This window comes from Silurus meridionalis, chromosome 12, assembly GCF_014805685.1.
Source record: "Silurus meridionalis isolate SWU-2019-XX chromosome 12, ASM1480568v1, whole genome shotgun sequence".
Classification (NCBI taxonomy): Eukaryota; Metazoa; Chordata; class Actinopteri; order Siluriformes; family Siluridae; genus Silurus; species Silurus meridionalis.
Window position 1 is genome coordinate 20,081,863 of NC_060895.1, and position 15,806 is coordinate 20,097,668.

The window sequence follows — 15,806 nt, forward strand, 5'->3', positions numbered from 1 at the left end:
ATTTACCATGCCCATATAACCACCCCTCTCACCCCACTTCAGCGTCCGTTATTGTTTTTGTTGGTGTCTATGTGTTTTTGCTGCAGCACTCCATTAAAGCTTCCTTGTTTTTTGGTGTTTCGGCTTCCGCCTCAGTCATTCGCAGAATAACAGATATATAACAGATATACAGATATATAACAGAATAACGGACCTCAAAAAGAAAAGGAAAGTTAAGAAGAGAAGCGGTGTAGAAGACGATCAACCCGGCTCTTACCTCGCTATGGACGAACAACCCAGCACGTCATCCATTTCGGTTCTGGAGCTTGTCGCCGCGCTCCAAGAAGCGTTCTTCCTCTGCGGCTGGGCAAAACCCCCACCGGCTGGGCAAAACCCCTCACCGGCACTTCTATGGCGCTCCCGGCTGCCTTTTCCGGAAAAGCTTCCGAATGCCGCAGATTCTTGCTCCATGTAAATCTGTACATCGAGATGCAACCGCATCGATTTCCCACTGGTGTTCCTGGGATCCCTGTGACATCCTGGAGTGGAGTCCCCGCTGTGAGGAACACTGTCTCGCTCAACTTCCCACGCGGGTCCAGAAAGCGGTGATTGGCGCCACCCGGGTGGAGGAAGCCACCACCAAGACCCAGGTGGAGATCCCTGAAGAATATCAGGCCTTCGAGGATGTGTTCAGTGCCCAGGCCGCCACCCGTCTCCCCCCTCATCGACCTTGGGACTGCTGCATCGACCTCCGCCCCGGCACTAAGCTACCCAAGGGCCGTGTGTATCCGCTGTCCACTCCTGAACACCGGGCAATGGAGGAATATGTGCAGCAGGCTCTCGGTCAGGGATTTATCAGACACTCGTCCTCCCCAGCAGCATCAAGCTTCTTCTTCGTGGGAAAGAAGGACGGAGGTCTTCGTCCCTGCATCAACTATCGACAGCTGAACTCTCAGATCGCACCTCTTCCGTACCCACTCCCACTCGTGCCTGCTGCTCTGGAGGACCTGAGGGAGGAGAGGGTCTTCACCAAGCTCGATCTCCGGAGTGCTTACAACCTGGTACTCTTAAGGAAGGGAGACGAGTGGAAAACTGCCTTCATCACACCCTCGGGGCACTATGAATACCGGGTCATGCCGTATGGTCTTTCCATCTCTCCAGCCGTCTTCCAGGGGTTCATGAACGAGGTAATTCGGCCCTATCTCCAGAGGTTCGTCATGGTCTACATAGATGACATCTTGATCTATTCACGGAACCTGGAGAAACACCTGGGACACGTACGCGCCATTCTGAAAGTGCTCTGTTCTCACCGACTCTTCCTAAACCTCTCAAAGTGCATGTTCCACCGCCCATCAATCCACTTCCTGGGTTACATCATCAGTGCCAAGGGGATCCAGATGGACGAGAGGAAGGTGAATTTAGTGAGAGAGTGGCCCGTTCCAGAATCGATCAAGGAGCTCCAGCGTTTCCTGGGCTTCACAAACTTCTACCGCCGGATCATCCAGGGATACAGCCAGATAACAGCCCCCCTTACCTTGCTCCTTAGGGGTAAGGCTCGAACCTTGAAATGGACCGAGGAGGCTCAGGAGGCCTTTCAAGAGCTCCGCTGGCGTTTCTGTAGCGCTCCTGTTCTGCGTCACCCAGACCCCCAGGATCCCTTTGTGGTTGAGGGCGACACCTCATCAACTGGGGTGGGGGTCACTCTCTCCTAGCGATCAGGAACCCCGGCACAGCTCCACCCATGTGCCTTCTTCTCCCACAAGCTCTCCGCCGCCGAACAAAACTACGACATCGGCAATCGCGAGCTCCTGGCAATCAAGCTGGCCCTGGACGAGTGGAGACACTGGCTGGAGGGAGCAGAGCATCCATTCACCGTGGTCACCGATCACAAGAACCTCCAGTATCTACGGGAGGCACGGAGACTCAACCCACGACAGGCACGCTGGGCCCTCTTTTTCACCAGGTTCCGGTTTCACATCACTTACCGTGCAGGTGCCCTGAACAGCTAGGTCGGATGTACGGGCCGGACGAACCCAGCGACTCAGAAACAATCATTCCTCCCGCACTCATCCTGGGGCCCATCGTTTGGGATATCGACCGAGAAATACGCACGGCATCCCTCCACGAGGTCACGTGGGTCCTCAGTTCACGTCTCGGGTCTGGAGAGCGTTCTTCAAACTCCTGGGAGTCTCAGTTAACCTAACATTGGGGTACCACCCACAATTCAATGGCCAGGCCAGCGAAAGATCCAAGAGCTGAGTCGCTATCTGAGAACCTATTGCAGCCAGGACCAAGGAGAGTGGTGTCGGTTCTTGCCTTGGGCGGAATACGCTCAGAACTCGCTTCGCCAGGACATGACGGGACTCACCCCGTTCCAGTGTGTGCTGGGGTTCCAGCCGCCCCTGTTCCCCTGGTCGGATGAGCCCAGCAACGTGCCCGCAGTGGATTACTGGTTCCGGGAGAGCAGTAGAATCTGGGAGTCGGCACACACTCAGCTGCATGCCTGGTGGCCTCAAAGAAAACTGGCATGTAATAAACTACATGATTATTATTACAAACAATAAAAGCTTGAATTTGAAAAGCTGTCAAAAATCTACAAGACAAAAAAGGATATTTTGATAAATAATATACATTATATATAATACATTTTTAAATAACATTAGCTGTACCTTACTGCTAAAAAATATAATGCCAAAGACTCTCTTTGTTTATAATAGGAAACTCTGAATAAATTATATATTCACTATAGGCAAATGATTTGGAACCACATTTGGGTGTGATCAGATGTGTACGATTACGTCAAAGTATCCTCAAAGCCTCAAGAGTAAGTGTTTAAAATCTCAACAAGACCAGGCTTCATCCCTCAGTCTGTGGGCAGCATTGTAAGAGCCTGGACCAAAATGTAAGGAAGGTATGAACCAAGAGTTCTGGATACAGTGCTATTGGCTTGATTAATGACTACCAGCCTCAATTGTGAAAAAAAGTAAGATTGTTTAACCAACGAGGATCAGCTACATTTGAAGCATACAGTAGGAATATCTGGCATTGAAGTACTTGGGCTCTGTAGCAGATCATAATTAAAACAAACAAACAAAAAGAATATATATATATATATATATATATATATATATATATATATATATATATATATATATATATATATATAATATACAATGTATGGTGTTATTTCCTCTGGCTGCTAACGATTTGAAATTACAGTAAAAAAGATTTTACCATTTCTACTTCACATATTTTCTGGACCACTTAGGCCCCACCTTGGAACTTGAGCATCTGCTTCTCGTGCCTTCATGGCAAATACTGCACATGCCTTAAGTAGTTTTTATGCTATGGCTGATCAGTGTATATGTAATTAATAAAAGTAAAAAAAGCATTTCCATTAATTGCGTTTTTATTAAAGTATAGGTAGGTATAATAACACTGCAAGTTGTGCAGTGAGATAATGTTTGTTGACAGTGCCAAGCCTTGTCAGCCATGTCATCCACAAAACCATTAACATAGCAAAATGTTGGTACATTTTGGAAACACAGTGCAACACAACCAACATGAGATATATGTAGCAGGTGATCAATAATATCACAAAAAATTGTATATACAATGATACCTGCTATAAACAATTATACCTTTTTTTTTACCAGTATAAAAAAAATTTATGCTTCTTTTAAGGAAAACTAATTTGTCCCTACAAATCCTTTCAATGGGTTAAAATTCACAAGCCTGCAGCTCCCTGGACGAATATTAAAAGTTTGCTGGGCCAGTTATTTGGTGTTTACCCATTCCTCTCCCTGACTGTAGTTCCCACATTATTTAAAAAAATATCCACCATTGTACATATACTAAGAAAATCTGCAGTAAACCAGTTGATTGACTGCTTAAGCTCTGTTGCTCTGACCACCAGTGCACCTCATTCAACCCACTGCAGTTTGCTAACTGTGGCAACTGCTTCTCTGATAATGCTATGCCTTTCCCTTACCCACTGCTCTCTCCCACCTAGACAAATTTGTGAAAATGCTGATTGTGGACTACAGATCAGCATTCAAAAGCATTGTATCATCTTAGATTTGAAAGCTAGATTAAATACCGCATATGAACTTGCACAGCTCTCTAGACAAAGACTGTATGTGAATAGGGTTAGGGTTAGGGTTATCTATTAAGTTTGTTATAACTATTAAAAATGCCTTAGGACCAGTAAAAATCTGGCAATCAGACAGAAAGATAAAGTAAAAAAAGGATATTTTCCAAATGTAGATCCTAAAGCAAAGCACAAAAATCTGTACCCTACTTCTACAAATATTAATCCAATTTGTTGCTGGATTAAAAACGCAAGCATAATATTTATTATATTGTAAAAATATAGTGATTCTACACCATGCACTTTGAACAAACAAAACAAAAGCAGTCATCTAAACTCTCTAAGGGTGTGGTGTGATCAGATGTTAATGATATTCATTACGTCAAACTATGCTTAAAAACCTCAACAGCACATGATTAAAACCTCAAGTCTTGACAAGTCTTCATCACTTCATCAAAGCATTGTAAGAGTCTGGACCAAAATTTGGGCAAGGTATAATTCAAGACAATTTAGTGATGTTGCATTTTGTGTCTGTATAGTTCTATAGTTTGACTAATTCACAAAGAAAGTCCTGTGTAAAATATATTTAAACAAATATGCTCTTTTTTGTCAGATGACTAGCAATACTGAAACATTGAACAAAAACTACACAAGCAACATTCCTGATATTGTCCTCCAAGGATTCACAGGAATCCCTGATGTTTATAATGGATTGGTAGGAACATTTTTCTTCTTCATTTATCTTATGCTGGCATCGGGTAACATTTTCATCCTTGTATTTGTGGCATGTGAAAAAAGTCTGCAGAAACCAACGTACATCATCTTCTGTAATCTTGCACTATCAGATCTTGGATTTGGAACTACAACTCTACCTAGAATCATGGCTAGGTACTGGATGTCACAGAAGATCATGTCATTCAATGCTTGTTTAACACAAATGTTCTTTGTTCATTACTTTGGGGCTTGCAGCTCATTTTTAATGGCGTTAATGGCCCTTGATCGATTTGTTGCCATATGCAACCCACTGAGGTACCCCGTTCTGATTAAGAATTCCACTATTGCGATTCTTTGTTCAGTGCTTTGGATAGGAAACCTTGTCCAGCTTTGTGTAATTGTTTTACTTACCCTCAGTGTGCCTTATTGTGGCCCAAATATTATAAATCGGTGCTACTGTGACTTTTCTTCAATAACTAACCTAGCATGTGCAGACATAACAGTCATCAAAACAATTAGTACATCTATTGCTATGACAGTGCTGTGGGGTCCTTTATTTTATATTATTTTTTCTTATGTGGCTATCATTATATCTGTAATGAAAATCTCAAATAAAGAGGGACGATATAAAACCTTCTTAACATGTACTCCACAGCTGTTAATCATCTGTCTGTACTATCTTCCCAGAAGTTTTGTGTATGTTGCATTTGTTATTGGGTTTCATTTTGAAACAAACCTTCGTGTTGCATTGGTAATGATGTACAGCCTTTTCCCAACCCTCATCAATCCACTTATATACTGCTTTAGGACAAAAGTAATTAAAGACACATTATTGAGAAAATATAAGCAAAGACAGACAAGGGTAAAATAAAACAATAATAAAAGAAAATTACATATTCAAATATTTTTTATGCTGAATTGATCAGCATATATAGCATAAAAATCTATACCCTTTCACTTCTTATAAATGTTAGTTTTATAAATACAATATACAAGATAAATGTTGTTAGTTGGAACTGATTGATCAGCCAGAAAGTTTGTTAATTAACTATCAATATATTCTATATTAAATTGCAATTAAATGGGGTTATTGCAAAATATTATATTTATTTAAGTGTGCAAAATAAAAACTACACATCCAAATTGTACAAAATGCTGACGTCTGATACTGTAACAATAAATTTTTCACAGTCAATTTACAAATCAGTTGCCTTATATTTAAATTCATAATAATTTTTTCAGATATTTAATCTTTGGTTCTGTTGATTTTGGTGGCCTAAGGTTTGTTTTAACCAAATCACAGCATGATCCAATTTAGGTGCGGAACTTCAGGTTTATTGTCAAACAACACAATTCGTTTAACTGGAATTGTTATCACCTGTTTCTACTTTAATGATGATGGGGAAATTGTGCTTATCTATATGTGTATTTATGGTTATTTATAAATCCAGAATTACATGAAGCATTGTTTACTTGATCGTTCAGCACCAGGAGGTTTGTGTATGAAGTGCTCTAGACATATTATAGACAAAGACATATAAGTGTTACAGGTACCGGGTTGTGGCGCCCGTAGACAGCTGTATAAAAAAAACTGAAAAGTGGAGAACAAAAAGGATGACACAGAAACTGTGGCTTGCCTTCATTAAATCTTTCTCAGTTATGTTTATTGACATGTTATTCACTGCAGTGTAAACACTGTCCATTTATCCAGTTTATTTCACTGTCCATATTCACTGTCCTCTTAGACATATTGGAGTGTCCAAAAATAAACACATTCTGTTACAACACCATTTTCACATCTCTACATCACTTTACAGATTAACATGCTGGTTACTTGCACCTTAAATGCACTTTTACACACACCATTCAGTGTTTCTTGGACTACATGCTTCACAGCAACTTGTAAATAACATGGCAGTTTTATTGTCAGCTTCTTTAAACGTGTAGAGCTTTGCATATTAACTCTGTGTATTTTAACTCTTTTAATTAACATATTTTTATATACTAACACACTAACATATAATTTTATATTTAAACATCTCTTAACATCATTTTAAAGTAAAACCAAATCTCTATACATATTAAATAAAACAAAATGCAGGGAGCCTGATATCACATTTTGACTCGTGAAAATATAAGCACGTGGCCTACACAAACCTCACATAAAGTACTACTTGCCCACACTAGCGGTGCGCGTTACCTTTGCTAAACAGCATTAGCATTTATTTTATTAGCATTTATCCAGCCTTGTGGAAAAAACTCTCTACACTAACACCAAAAGTGTCTCTGAATGTTCACAAAGTCATAACAACAACTTTGGTTAAGTTTTAAACATATTACCCACTTGAAAAGTGGAGAACAAAAAGGATGACACAGAAACTGTGGCTTGCCTTCATTAAATCTTTCTCAGTTATGAGAGAAATTTCCGGTGATGCATAGGCAAACTAGTCCCATTGCCCCCCCCTACAGGCGCAGAGGTATAATTGCATGTATATGTTACTGTTTAACATTACATGTTATGCAAAAATAAATCTTGAAAAAAAGAGTGTATAATAAAAATTAACTACAAAAGAAACAACTAATACACAATGTGGGCACACTTTCGTGGGCATCACACGCTCCCCGACAAAATAAGAATGGCTCCTGGCATTCCTTTAAACATATTAACCAAACAACATAAACTGTTCTTCAATCATAAACATCCTTAGTAATCGAAATTCTACTCAATAGCAAAGCGTTGTAGATGGAATATATGTGACTGGTGTATGGTGGGTATATGGTGGGTACGGTGTCTGAGTGTACAAGATGGGTTGTAAACCTGGTAGACTCATTGGGGTAATAAATGACATGGGCAGGTATGGGGGTGAAGGGAGATGGGTGATGGGCGTGTATGGGGATAAGTGAGCAGAAACTGAGTTAAGATTAGTGTGTGACTGCGTTGATGGTTCACCTAATGTTTCATAGGTGAGAAACTGTCTTGGCTTCCTTTCACGTGTCGACCTCCTCAGTTCTGTGTGGCCTTGCTCAACAAGATGGGTTAGGGGTCGGCTTTCGGTGCTGGGCTCCACATACTGGTTGCCTTCATTTTCTTCCATAGGTCTACTGAGATCATGTAGGACCTTATCAGTGCCTTGGGTAGCTTCACTTTCTGGAAGTGCCAGGATAAAGCTTGGTGAATACCCAGGTACAGTAAAAGGTGTGCTACATACAGGTTCTGGAGCTGCACAGAGGTTCCTCTGAGACGAGGTAGATTTCTCAGGATGAGTAGGAGGCCCTGCCTCCTGTCTCACTGAAGGGGTTCTCAACCAATACCCTTGGTTGTAATCATCATCATCATCATCTGAATCAGAGCTATGACCCTCACTGGTGCCCGTTTGTGTGGCTGTCTGATCCCCCTGTCTTACTGTGCGTTGCTTTTTTCCAGTGATAGGTCTGGTATGAGGTACGGTGATGTCGAGAGGTAAGTCGTTCACCAGCAACAAGAGATTGCGATGCAATGTACGGGTTTTTTCCTGGTCCCCAGTCTCAGGACAGACAATGTAAACAGAATTGTTGGCCAGTTGTTGTTTAACACTGTAGACAGTCTTCTCCCAATACGGTCTTAACTTGCCTGGGCCCCCACGTTCACTGAGATTCCTAACCAGAACCCGATCACCTGGTTGTAAAACCACTCCTTTTGCTTTCCTGTCATAAATAACCTTTCCTCTTGCACTGGACTTCCTGCTGTTTTCACTGGCAATCCGGTAGGCTTCTGACATTCTTTCGGCCCATTTTTCGGCATAGCCTCTAGGTGAATATGACTCCTTGTCTTCAGGTAACCCAAAGAGTAAGTCAACTGGGAGATGTGGATGACGGCCATAAAGGAGGAAAAAGGCGAATAGCCAGTTGATTCGTGTCTGGTGCAATTATATGCGTGTATAACATGCGGAGGTGATCCTTCCACCGCAGTTTCTCACTTTCAGTCAGTGTCCTCAACATCTGGAGTATGGTGCGGTTTAGCCGCTCAGCTGGGTTTCCTTGCGGGTGATACGGCGTTGTCCTGAGTTGGCTACTCCCGACAGTTGCTGTAACGTTTGGAACAGTTTATTCTCAAACTCCGGCCTTGGTCGTGATGAAGTTTGGCGGGTACCCAAATCGGGTATAAAGTCGCTAAACAGGCGCTCGGCTGCAGTCTTACCGCTCTTGTTCTTTGTGGGATACGCCTGTGAGAATCTGGTGAAATGATCAAGCACTACTAGAATGTACTCATAACCTCCACTGCTGGCTTCCAAATGCAAGTAGTCAATGCACACAAGCTCTAAAGGGAAACTGGACGTGATGCTGCCCATTGGTGCACGGATCTGTGTGGTAGGTTTCTTGGCCTGAATACATGGACATTTTCGGTGACATAATCCTCTATTTCTTTTGCCATAAAGGGCCAGTAGAATCTCTCCCTAGCAAGGTGGAGGACTCTTTCTGTGCCCACATGTCCCATCTCATTGTGCAGATATTTCAGAGCAAGCACCCTGTATTTGCAGGGGAGGACCAACTGTTTCTGCTCCTTAGTTCTTCGGTAAAGGAGATCATTTTCCAAATACAGCTTACTCCATTCATGAAGCAGCTTTTGAGCGGCTCCTCTCACTGTTTTTCGGATTGCTTCCGTCAATTTAGTGCCAGACAGTTTTAACTCTCTTATCTGGTTTATTGCTTTATCCTCTTGCTGGGCCCTCACAAGATCCTCATGGTTGATGGGCAGTATGTTGGAGTGAGATTGTTGGAGCGGTTTAGAGGAGGTCATATTAAGTGCTGCCACCCAGGCTACGTCCTTGCTCTTAGCTGCCTGACTCCCATCCCATGTTGCACGCACTGCCTCATCTGTGACTTCCCCAGTGCAAGTCATCTCATATGTCTCTATATCCAGAGGCAGGCGTGACAAAGTGTCTGCATCTACATTTGACTTCCCGGGCCTGTATTTAATGTCAAATCTAAAATCAGAAAGCTCACCAACCCACGGTGACCGACCGCGTTGAGTTTCGCCGTCCCAGGACATAAGTCAGCGGATTATTATCTGTATAGACAGTAAAGTGTGGAGCATAGTATAAGTAATCGCGAACTTCTCACACACTGCCCATTTCAGTGCAAGGAACTCCAGTTTCCCACTGTGCAGATGGTAATTGCGTTCTGCTGGTGTGAGTGTTCTTGACCCATATCCTATGACTCTCAGTTTGCTATCCTGGCGCTGGTATAGGACTGCTCCAAGGCCTCGGTCTGAAGCATCGGTATGTAAAGTAAAAGGCAAGTGGAAATCAGGGTATGCCAAAACAGGTGGACTTGTCAAGAGAGTGACCAATTGTTCAAGGGCCCCTGGTGTACAGCAGTCCAGCTAACAGGTTCTCGGGAGGGTAATTGTGGCCCCAGCACTTTTACCTCGTACTGGGATCCGGGTTTTTCCTGACTTCGTTTGGAGCAGCTCATAGATCGGCTTTGCAATTCGGGAGAAATCCTGAATGTATGAGCGGTAATAGCCCAGGAATCCAGTCAGCTTCCTCACCTCACCAACTGTCTGTGGTGTTTTACTCGTCAGGGTTTTGACAGCTTCCAAGTCACGGGGTCTATTCTGATCCCCTCAGCTGACACAAGACGGCCCACATACCTGACTTCTTGTTTGAATAGCTCGCATTTCTCTGGCCTCAATTTTACTCCGTGGCGCTGGAGAGCCTGGAGGACTCTGCGGAGCGCCTCCACATGTTCATCGAATGTCTTTGCATAGCAGAGCACATCGTCAAGATATGGGATGCAGCACTCATCTCTGAGAGGCCCAAGCATTTCTTCCATGCTTCGCTGGAATGCTGCAGGGGCATTCGACAATCCAAATGGGACACGGACCCATTCATAAAGCCCCCAAGGAGTGATAAACGCGGTGAAATGACGGGAATCTTCAGCAACAAAACCCTGGTGATAGGCTTTGCCCTGGTCCAATATGCTAAACCAGGTATTGCCACCAAGGGTATCTGTCAGGTCCTGTATTCTAGGTAGAGGATGTCGGTCAGGGACAGTCTTCTTGTTCAGGAGGCGATAATCAATGCACAGCCTCAAGCTTCCATCTTTTTTTCTGACGCAGACAACTGGAGCAGCATACGGGGATTTGGATTTAACTATCCAGCCTCTGAGCATCAGTTCCTGTATGTACTCTTTTACCTCTTTAAAGAGTGGCTTAGGGACTGAAGAGTAAGTCCTTTGCACGGTATTGTATCCTTAAGTGTGATCGACATCTGTAGGCTTGGTATGCATCCAATATCGTTTTCACCTTGTGCGGCGCCAGCTTCTTGTGAAGCATTTCACTGACCACTAACCTTTTTCCTCGTTAAGATGGCTAAGGTCAACATTAGGTTGCCATGGAGGTGGGCTGGGGCCATCAGGGGTTAAAACAGCACTGTTGATGGTTACTGTGGATGTTGGGTTGTTGGGCTGGCCGCTGGAATCACCTTCTCAACAGTATGAATGCGACCAAGAGCTGTCTTTCTTGGTAAGAGGATGGAGTGTTTTGTGTTGTTTCCGACAGGTACAGTTACATATGGCTTCCTTGGGTTTTGCACCTCCAACAGAGCATCACCAACATCCAGGTCGGCCAGCAATGCGTTATCATCAGGTTCAAACAGGAAGGCTAAATCAGACGAGTCCATGCTTGGTGGGACTTGGCATTTTATCCAGGCTACTTGACCCGCTGGAATGGCAACATCTTGTCTGCCAGTCCGTATACATCCACACTGTACAGAGGGTTTGCTGACCTGGATGAAGGCTACAAGAAGCTCTGCTTTATCGGTTGATATCAACATGGCGTTACAAAGTAGGGTAGTGAGTGTGGGGACTAGCTGCTCAGGCTGTGTTTGTATCATCTCCTCCAGTACATTAAATCCCAGTAGTGGCCTCTCCAGGGTAAGACTGCTGACAAGAAATGGCACAGTGACTGACAGAGCAGGATTTTCATTTCCCATCAAATTAACTGTTAGGGATATCCAGCCATCAAATGGAATCATGTCACCATTAACTGCACAGACTTTCAGCTCCTCTCCATCCTGAAAAATCTCGCTAAGCGAGTTAACAATGGTATCTGGCAAGTATTTGTTTTTCCAATCTCTGTCAATCATGCTCACCTGAGCTCCAGTATCTAGCAAAGCAGTCACAGCTAACCCATTCAGGTTACAGTAGGTGAGAGCTTTTCTTCCAATGAGTTTGGCAAGACGCCCACTTTTGCTGTTCGGGAGGATGTGAAATGGTGTACCAGAGGTTGGGTTTGTTTGTCTCTGACTTTGAACTTCTGTCATGCCTTGTGCTTGAACGGCTGTCACACTTTGTGTGTCTGGGTCATTGGTATGGCGGGTGTGTGTCTGGGACTTTAGGGATCCAGTCACTGTCTGTCCCCCAACAGGGACTGGCTCCAGTTTTCCTGCTGCACCGTTTTCTTCAGACATCCCACTGCTCGATGACCGTCTTCGCCACAACGGAAACAGTGAGTGCAAGCGGAGTAGTTCTGTTCAATGCACTTGTGACATCCATATGGTTTCTCCCTCCTGTCGTTTGTCTTACCTCTCTGTGCATGCCTGACTTGTCCCGGTTTTTGTGTTTGTACTGACTGTTGCATAACCTCTACAAGACTGGTCAGCTTCTCAATTTTGTCTGTCAACTGTTGGATCACATCTGTTTTTGATTTCTTTTCCACTTTTTCTTCCTTGACACCAGGAGACTGAATGACATTTGCTTCAGCCTGAGCACTGTGCACAGTAGCGAGCCTTTGACGGGTGGCCGGACCTAAACGCCTCTGTCTTCCACTTTCATCGCTCATTATCTTATGTATCTGTTTCAGGATTGTCTCATCAGTCACACTAGGATCTGCAAGCAATGGTTTGAGTTCTCGACGGATTTCATCATGCTTGTGCCCCAGGCCTTGATGTACAGTATGGAGGAAAACATCCTGAACTGTGCTTGGACTGTACCTCACATCTGTATCAGCATGTCTTGAGGCCAGCAAGATCTTTTGCTTAAGCCCTATTGCTCTATACAGGAATTGTTGAGGTGTCTCATTGTCCTTCTGTTTGGTGCACATGAGCTCCTGGAAAAGCTCCAAGGTGTTTTGCTCACCGAGGTGGGAGTAAAGAAAAACTTTGAACTCTTCGATAGTCAGATCTTCCTTGTTCATAAGCATATCTTTGAAATTCCAGGTTTTATTGCCCTGAGGACAGCTTTAACAATTTCTGCATCACTAAATTGCTCCTTTACCCCTTCTTCAATCTGGCGGCAAACATTGTTATAACTGATGTCTGAACCATGATCTCCAATCTGACCACCCTGAATCTTGAACTCTCTACGATGTAGATAGGACAACTCTCTTAAGGAGACCAACTTGTCATGAGCAACAGTTGTGGGATATTCACCCAAACGCCTAGTGTTCAATGTGTCCCTATTCTGTGATGTGAGATGTGACTTTGCAGGTGAATGGAGTGTGGACTGCAGAGTGGAGGTGGGTATGTACTGTGTGATCTTCTTACTAAGTTCCTCATAGCTAGCCAGTAATTTCTGTATTTCTGAGTTGTGTGTGTTGATAGCTGTGTTTGCTAAAGGGTGTATTGCATTAGCATCAACTTCAACAGTCTCACCATCAACTGGATTTACATTAACATTAGCTTGAGTTTCCTCATCAGTGATATCAACTTGTAAGTTTGACAGTGGAACATGTGAGACAGCATTACCTTTTACACACATTTGTATGTCAGACACATGACTCTGAATAGTTACATCAACTACCTCTTTCAACTCTAATAAGTGAGCTAGGCCTTCATCCTCAGACTCTTGCAAGTGCTTACTGTGCATGAAACTGCTGATGTAGTCGAAACAAGCCTCCTCATCCATAGGTGCCAAACGAGACCGGTCCACCCCTGGCACAGGACCCAGCGACTTTGCAATCTGGAACAGTTCATCTGCAGAAAGGGTGAGCAGGCCTTTCTTGATGGTCCACACCAAGCTTTTCCTCTCACTGTCTGCCATGAGTGTTTCCCTCTTTCACGCAATGGGTCACCGTATCGAATCTCTCTCCCCAATGAGTGGCTAGTTCCCTGGCTGGTCACCTTTGGTCCCAGGTGTCTGTATCACTGGATCATCTTCCACCCTGACAGCGGAGAAGATCCCGGACGAGCCCCCAATAAACTGTTACAGGTACCGGGTTGTGGCGCCCGTAGACAGCTGTATAAAAAAAACTGAAAAGTGGAGAACAAAAAGGATGACACAGAAACTGTGGCTTGCCTTCATTAAATCTTTCTCAGTTATGTTTATTGACATGTTATTCACTGCAGTGTAAACACTGTCCATTTATCCAGTTTATTTCACTGTCCATATTCACTGTCCTCTTAGACATATTGGAGTGTCCAAAAATAAACACATTCTGTTACAACACCATTTTCACATCTCTACATCACTTTACAGATTAACATGCTGGTTACTTGCACCTTAAATGCACTTTTACACACACCATTCAGTGTTTCTTGGACTACATGCTTCACAGCAACTTGTAAATAACATGGCAGTTTTATTGTCAGCTTCTTTAAACGTGTAGAGCTTTGCATATTAACTCTGTGTATTTTAACTCTTTTAATTAACATATGTTTATATACTAACACACTAACATATAATTTTATATTTAAACATCTCTTAACATCATTTTAAAGTAAAACCAAATCTCTATACATATTAAATAAAACAAAATGCAGGAGCCTGATATCACATTTTGACTCGTGAAAATATAAGCACGTGGCCTACACAAACCTCACATAAAGTACTACTTGCCCACACTAGCGGTGCCGCGTTACCTTTGCTAAACAGCATTAGCATTTATTTTATTAGCATTTATCCAGCCTTGTGGAAAAAACTCTCTACACTAACACCAAAAGTGTCTCTGAATGTTCACAAAGTCATAACAACAACTTTGGTTAAGTTTTAAACATATTACCCACCTGAAAAGTGGAGAACAAAAAGGATGACACAGAAACTGTGGCTTGCCTTCATTAAATCTTTCTCAGTTATGAGAGAAATTTCCGGTGATGCATAGGCAAACTAGTCCCATTGCCCCCCCCTACAGGCGCAGAGGTATAATTGCATGTATATGTTACTGTTTAACATTACATGTTATGCAAAAATAAATCTTGAAAAAAAGAGTGTATAATAAAAATTAACTACAAAAGAAACAACTAATACACAATGTGGGCACACTTTCGTGGGCATCACATAAGCATATTGCAATATCCATCTATTCTATTTACCAGCATTTAAAGTGTGTACTTTGAGGACCTTTGTCATATATTTTTAAATGTTACTTTGTAACGATTCTAATCCATTATTTAAACTAAACGTCTTGTGACAAAATACAATTCAATAGCCAGCAATTTTTCTATGCCAAAGTTTCAAAGATTTATTATAAAATAGCCCACCATATATACTGTACAGTATGCCTACTATCATTAATAAATTAGCTAAAAAATATACTGTGTGAACCTGAACACTGAGGTTTTACTAATTTAAGACCAGTATACCATCTCCACTTCAATAATACTAAATGCAGGCAACCCTCAGAGATAAGAGTTTCCCTTTATGGAACTCGAGCTGCATCGCAACATTTTGGGAACGTAACTGTGTTGTCCATGTTCTGAATAATGAGTCTAATCATTCAAAAATGAAGGCAGGCTGTCACCAGCGTGGTGACATCAAGACAATTTAAAAAGCACAAAGAATAAAATCCCCATGAATCTGGCTTTAGCTTCTGTTTGTTCATGATGCACTCTGTGTGTGTTTGTACCCTTCAGGTAAGTGGTAAATGTCCAAAAAGCAAGCAATCATTCCGACTGTGCACAAAGCACAGCCTGTTGTCGCTTGTTTGGAAGCAGAGTATGCTAGATCAGTTCCAGAGGAAGCCGCCTGCATGCACATGCTGCCTGCGAGGAACGGGGGCAGAGTGATCTTATAGACATGCGAGCACAAAGCGTGCATTCAAGCTGAA

At 42.9% G+C, this 15,806-nt stretch overlaps 2 protein-coding genes across 2 annotated transcripts; one reads left to right on the forward strand and one right to left on the reverse strand.

The window, feature by feature from the left end:
• Positions 1-1,993: 1,993 nt before the first annotated feature.
• Positions 1,994-5,654, forward strand: LOC124394317 (olfactory receptor 4Q2-like). Its single transcript, XM_046862458.1, has 3 exons — positions 1,994-2,172; positions 2,264-2,462; positions 4,683-5,654. Exons 1-3 carry the CDS (start codon positions 1,994-1,996, stop codon positions 5,652-5,654), a joined length of 1,350 nt encoding a protein of 449 aa, XP_046718414.1.
• Positions 5,655-12,955: 7,301 nt separating this feature from the next.
• Positions 12,956-15,030, reverse strand: LOC124394318. The gene is made up of 2 exons (XM_046862459.1): positions 14,767-15,030; positions 12,956-14,013 (listed from the first exon to the last, which is right to left on the reverse strand). Exon 2 carries the CDS (start codon positions 13,802-13,804, stop codon positions 12,956-12,958), a length of 849 nt encoding a protein of 282 aa, XP_046718415.1. The 5' UTR covers positions 13,805-14,013; positions 14,767-15,030.
• Between the last annotated feature and the right edge of the window lie 776 nt (positions 15,031-15,806).

What these genes read in the sequence shown, in the direction of transcription:
- LOC124394317 (XM_046862458.1), top strand. Translation starts at nt 1,994, where the DNA reads ATGTACGGGCCGGACGAACCCAGCGACTCAGAAACAATCATTCCTCCC. An exon ending in TCAAACTCCTGGGAGTCTCA is followed by an intron (nt 2,173 to 2,263) that starts GTTAACCTAACA and finishes AACCTATTGCAG; the next exon opens with CCAGGACCAAGGAGAGTGGT. An exon ending in GCAGTAGAATCTGGGAGTCG is followed by an intron (nt 2,463 to 4,682) that starts GCACACACTCAG and finishes CTTTTTTGTCAG; the next exon opens with ATGACTAGCAATACTGAAAC.
- LOC124394318 (XM_046862459.1), bottom strand. Translation starts at nt 13,804, where the DNA reads ATGGCAGACAGTGAGAGGAAAAGCTTGGTGTGGACCATCAAGAAAGGC.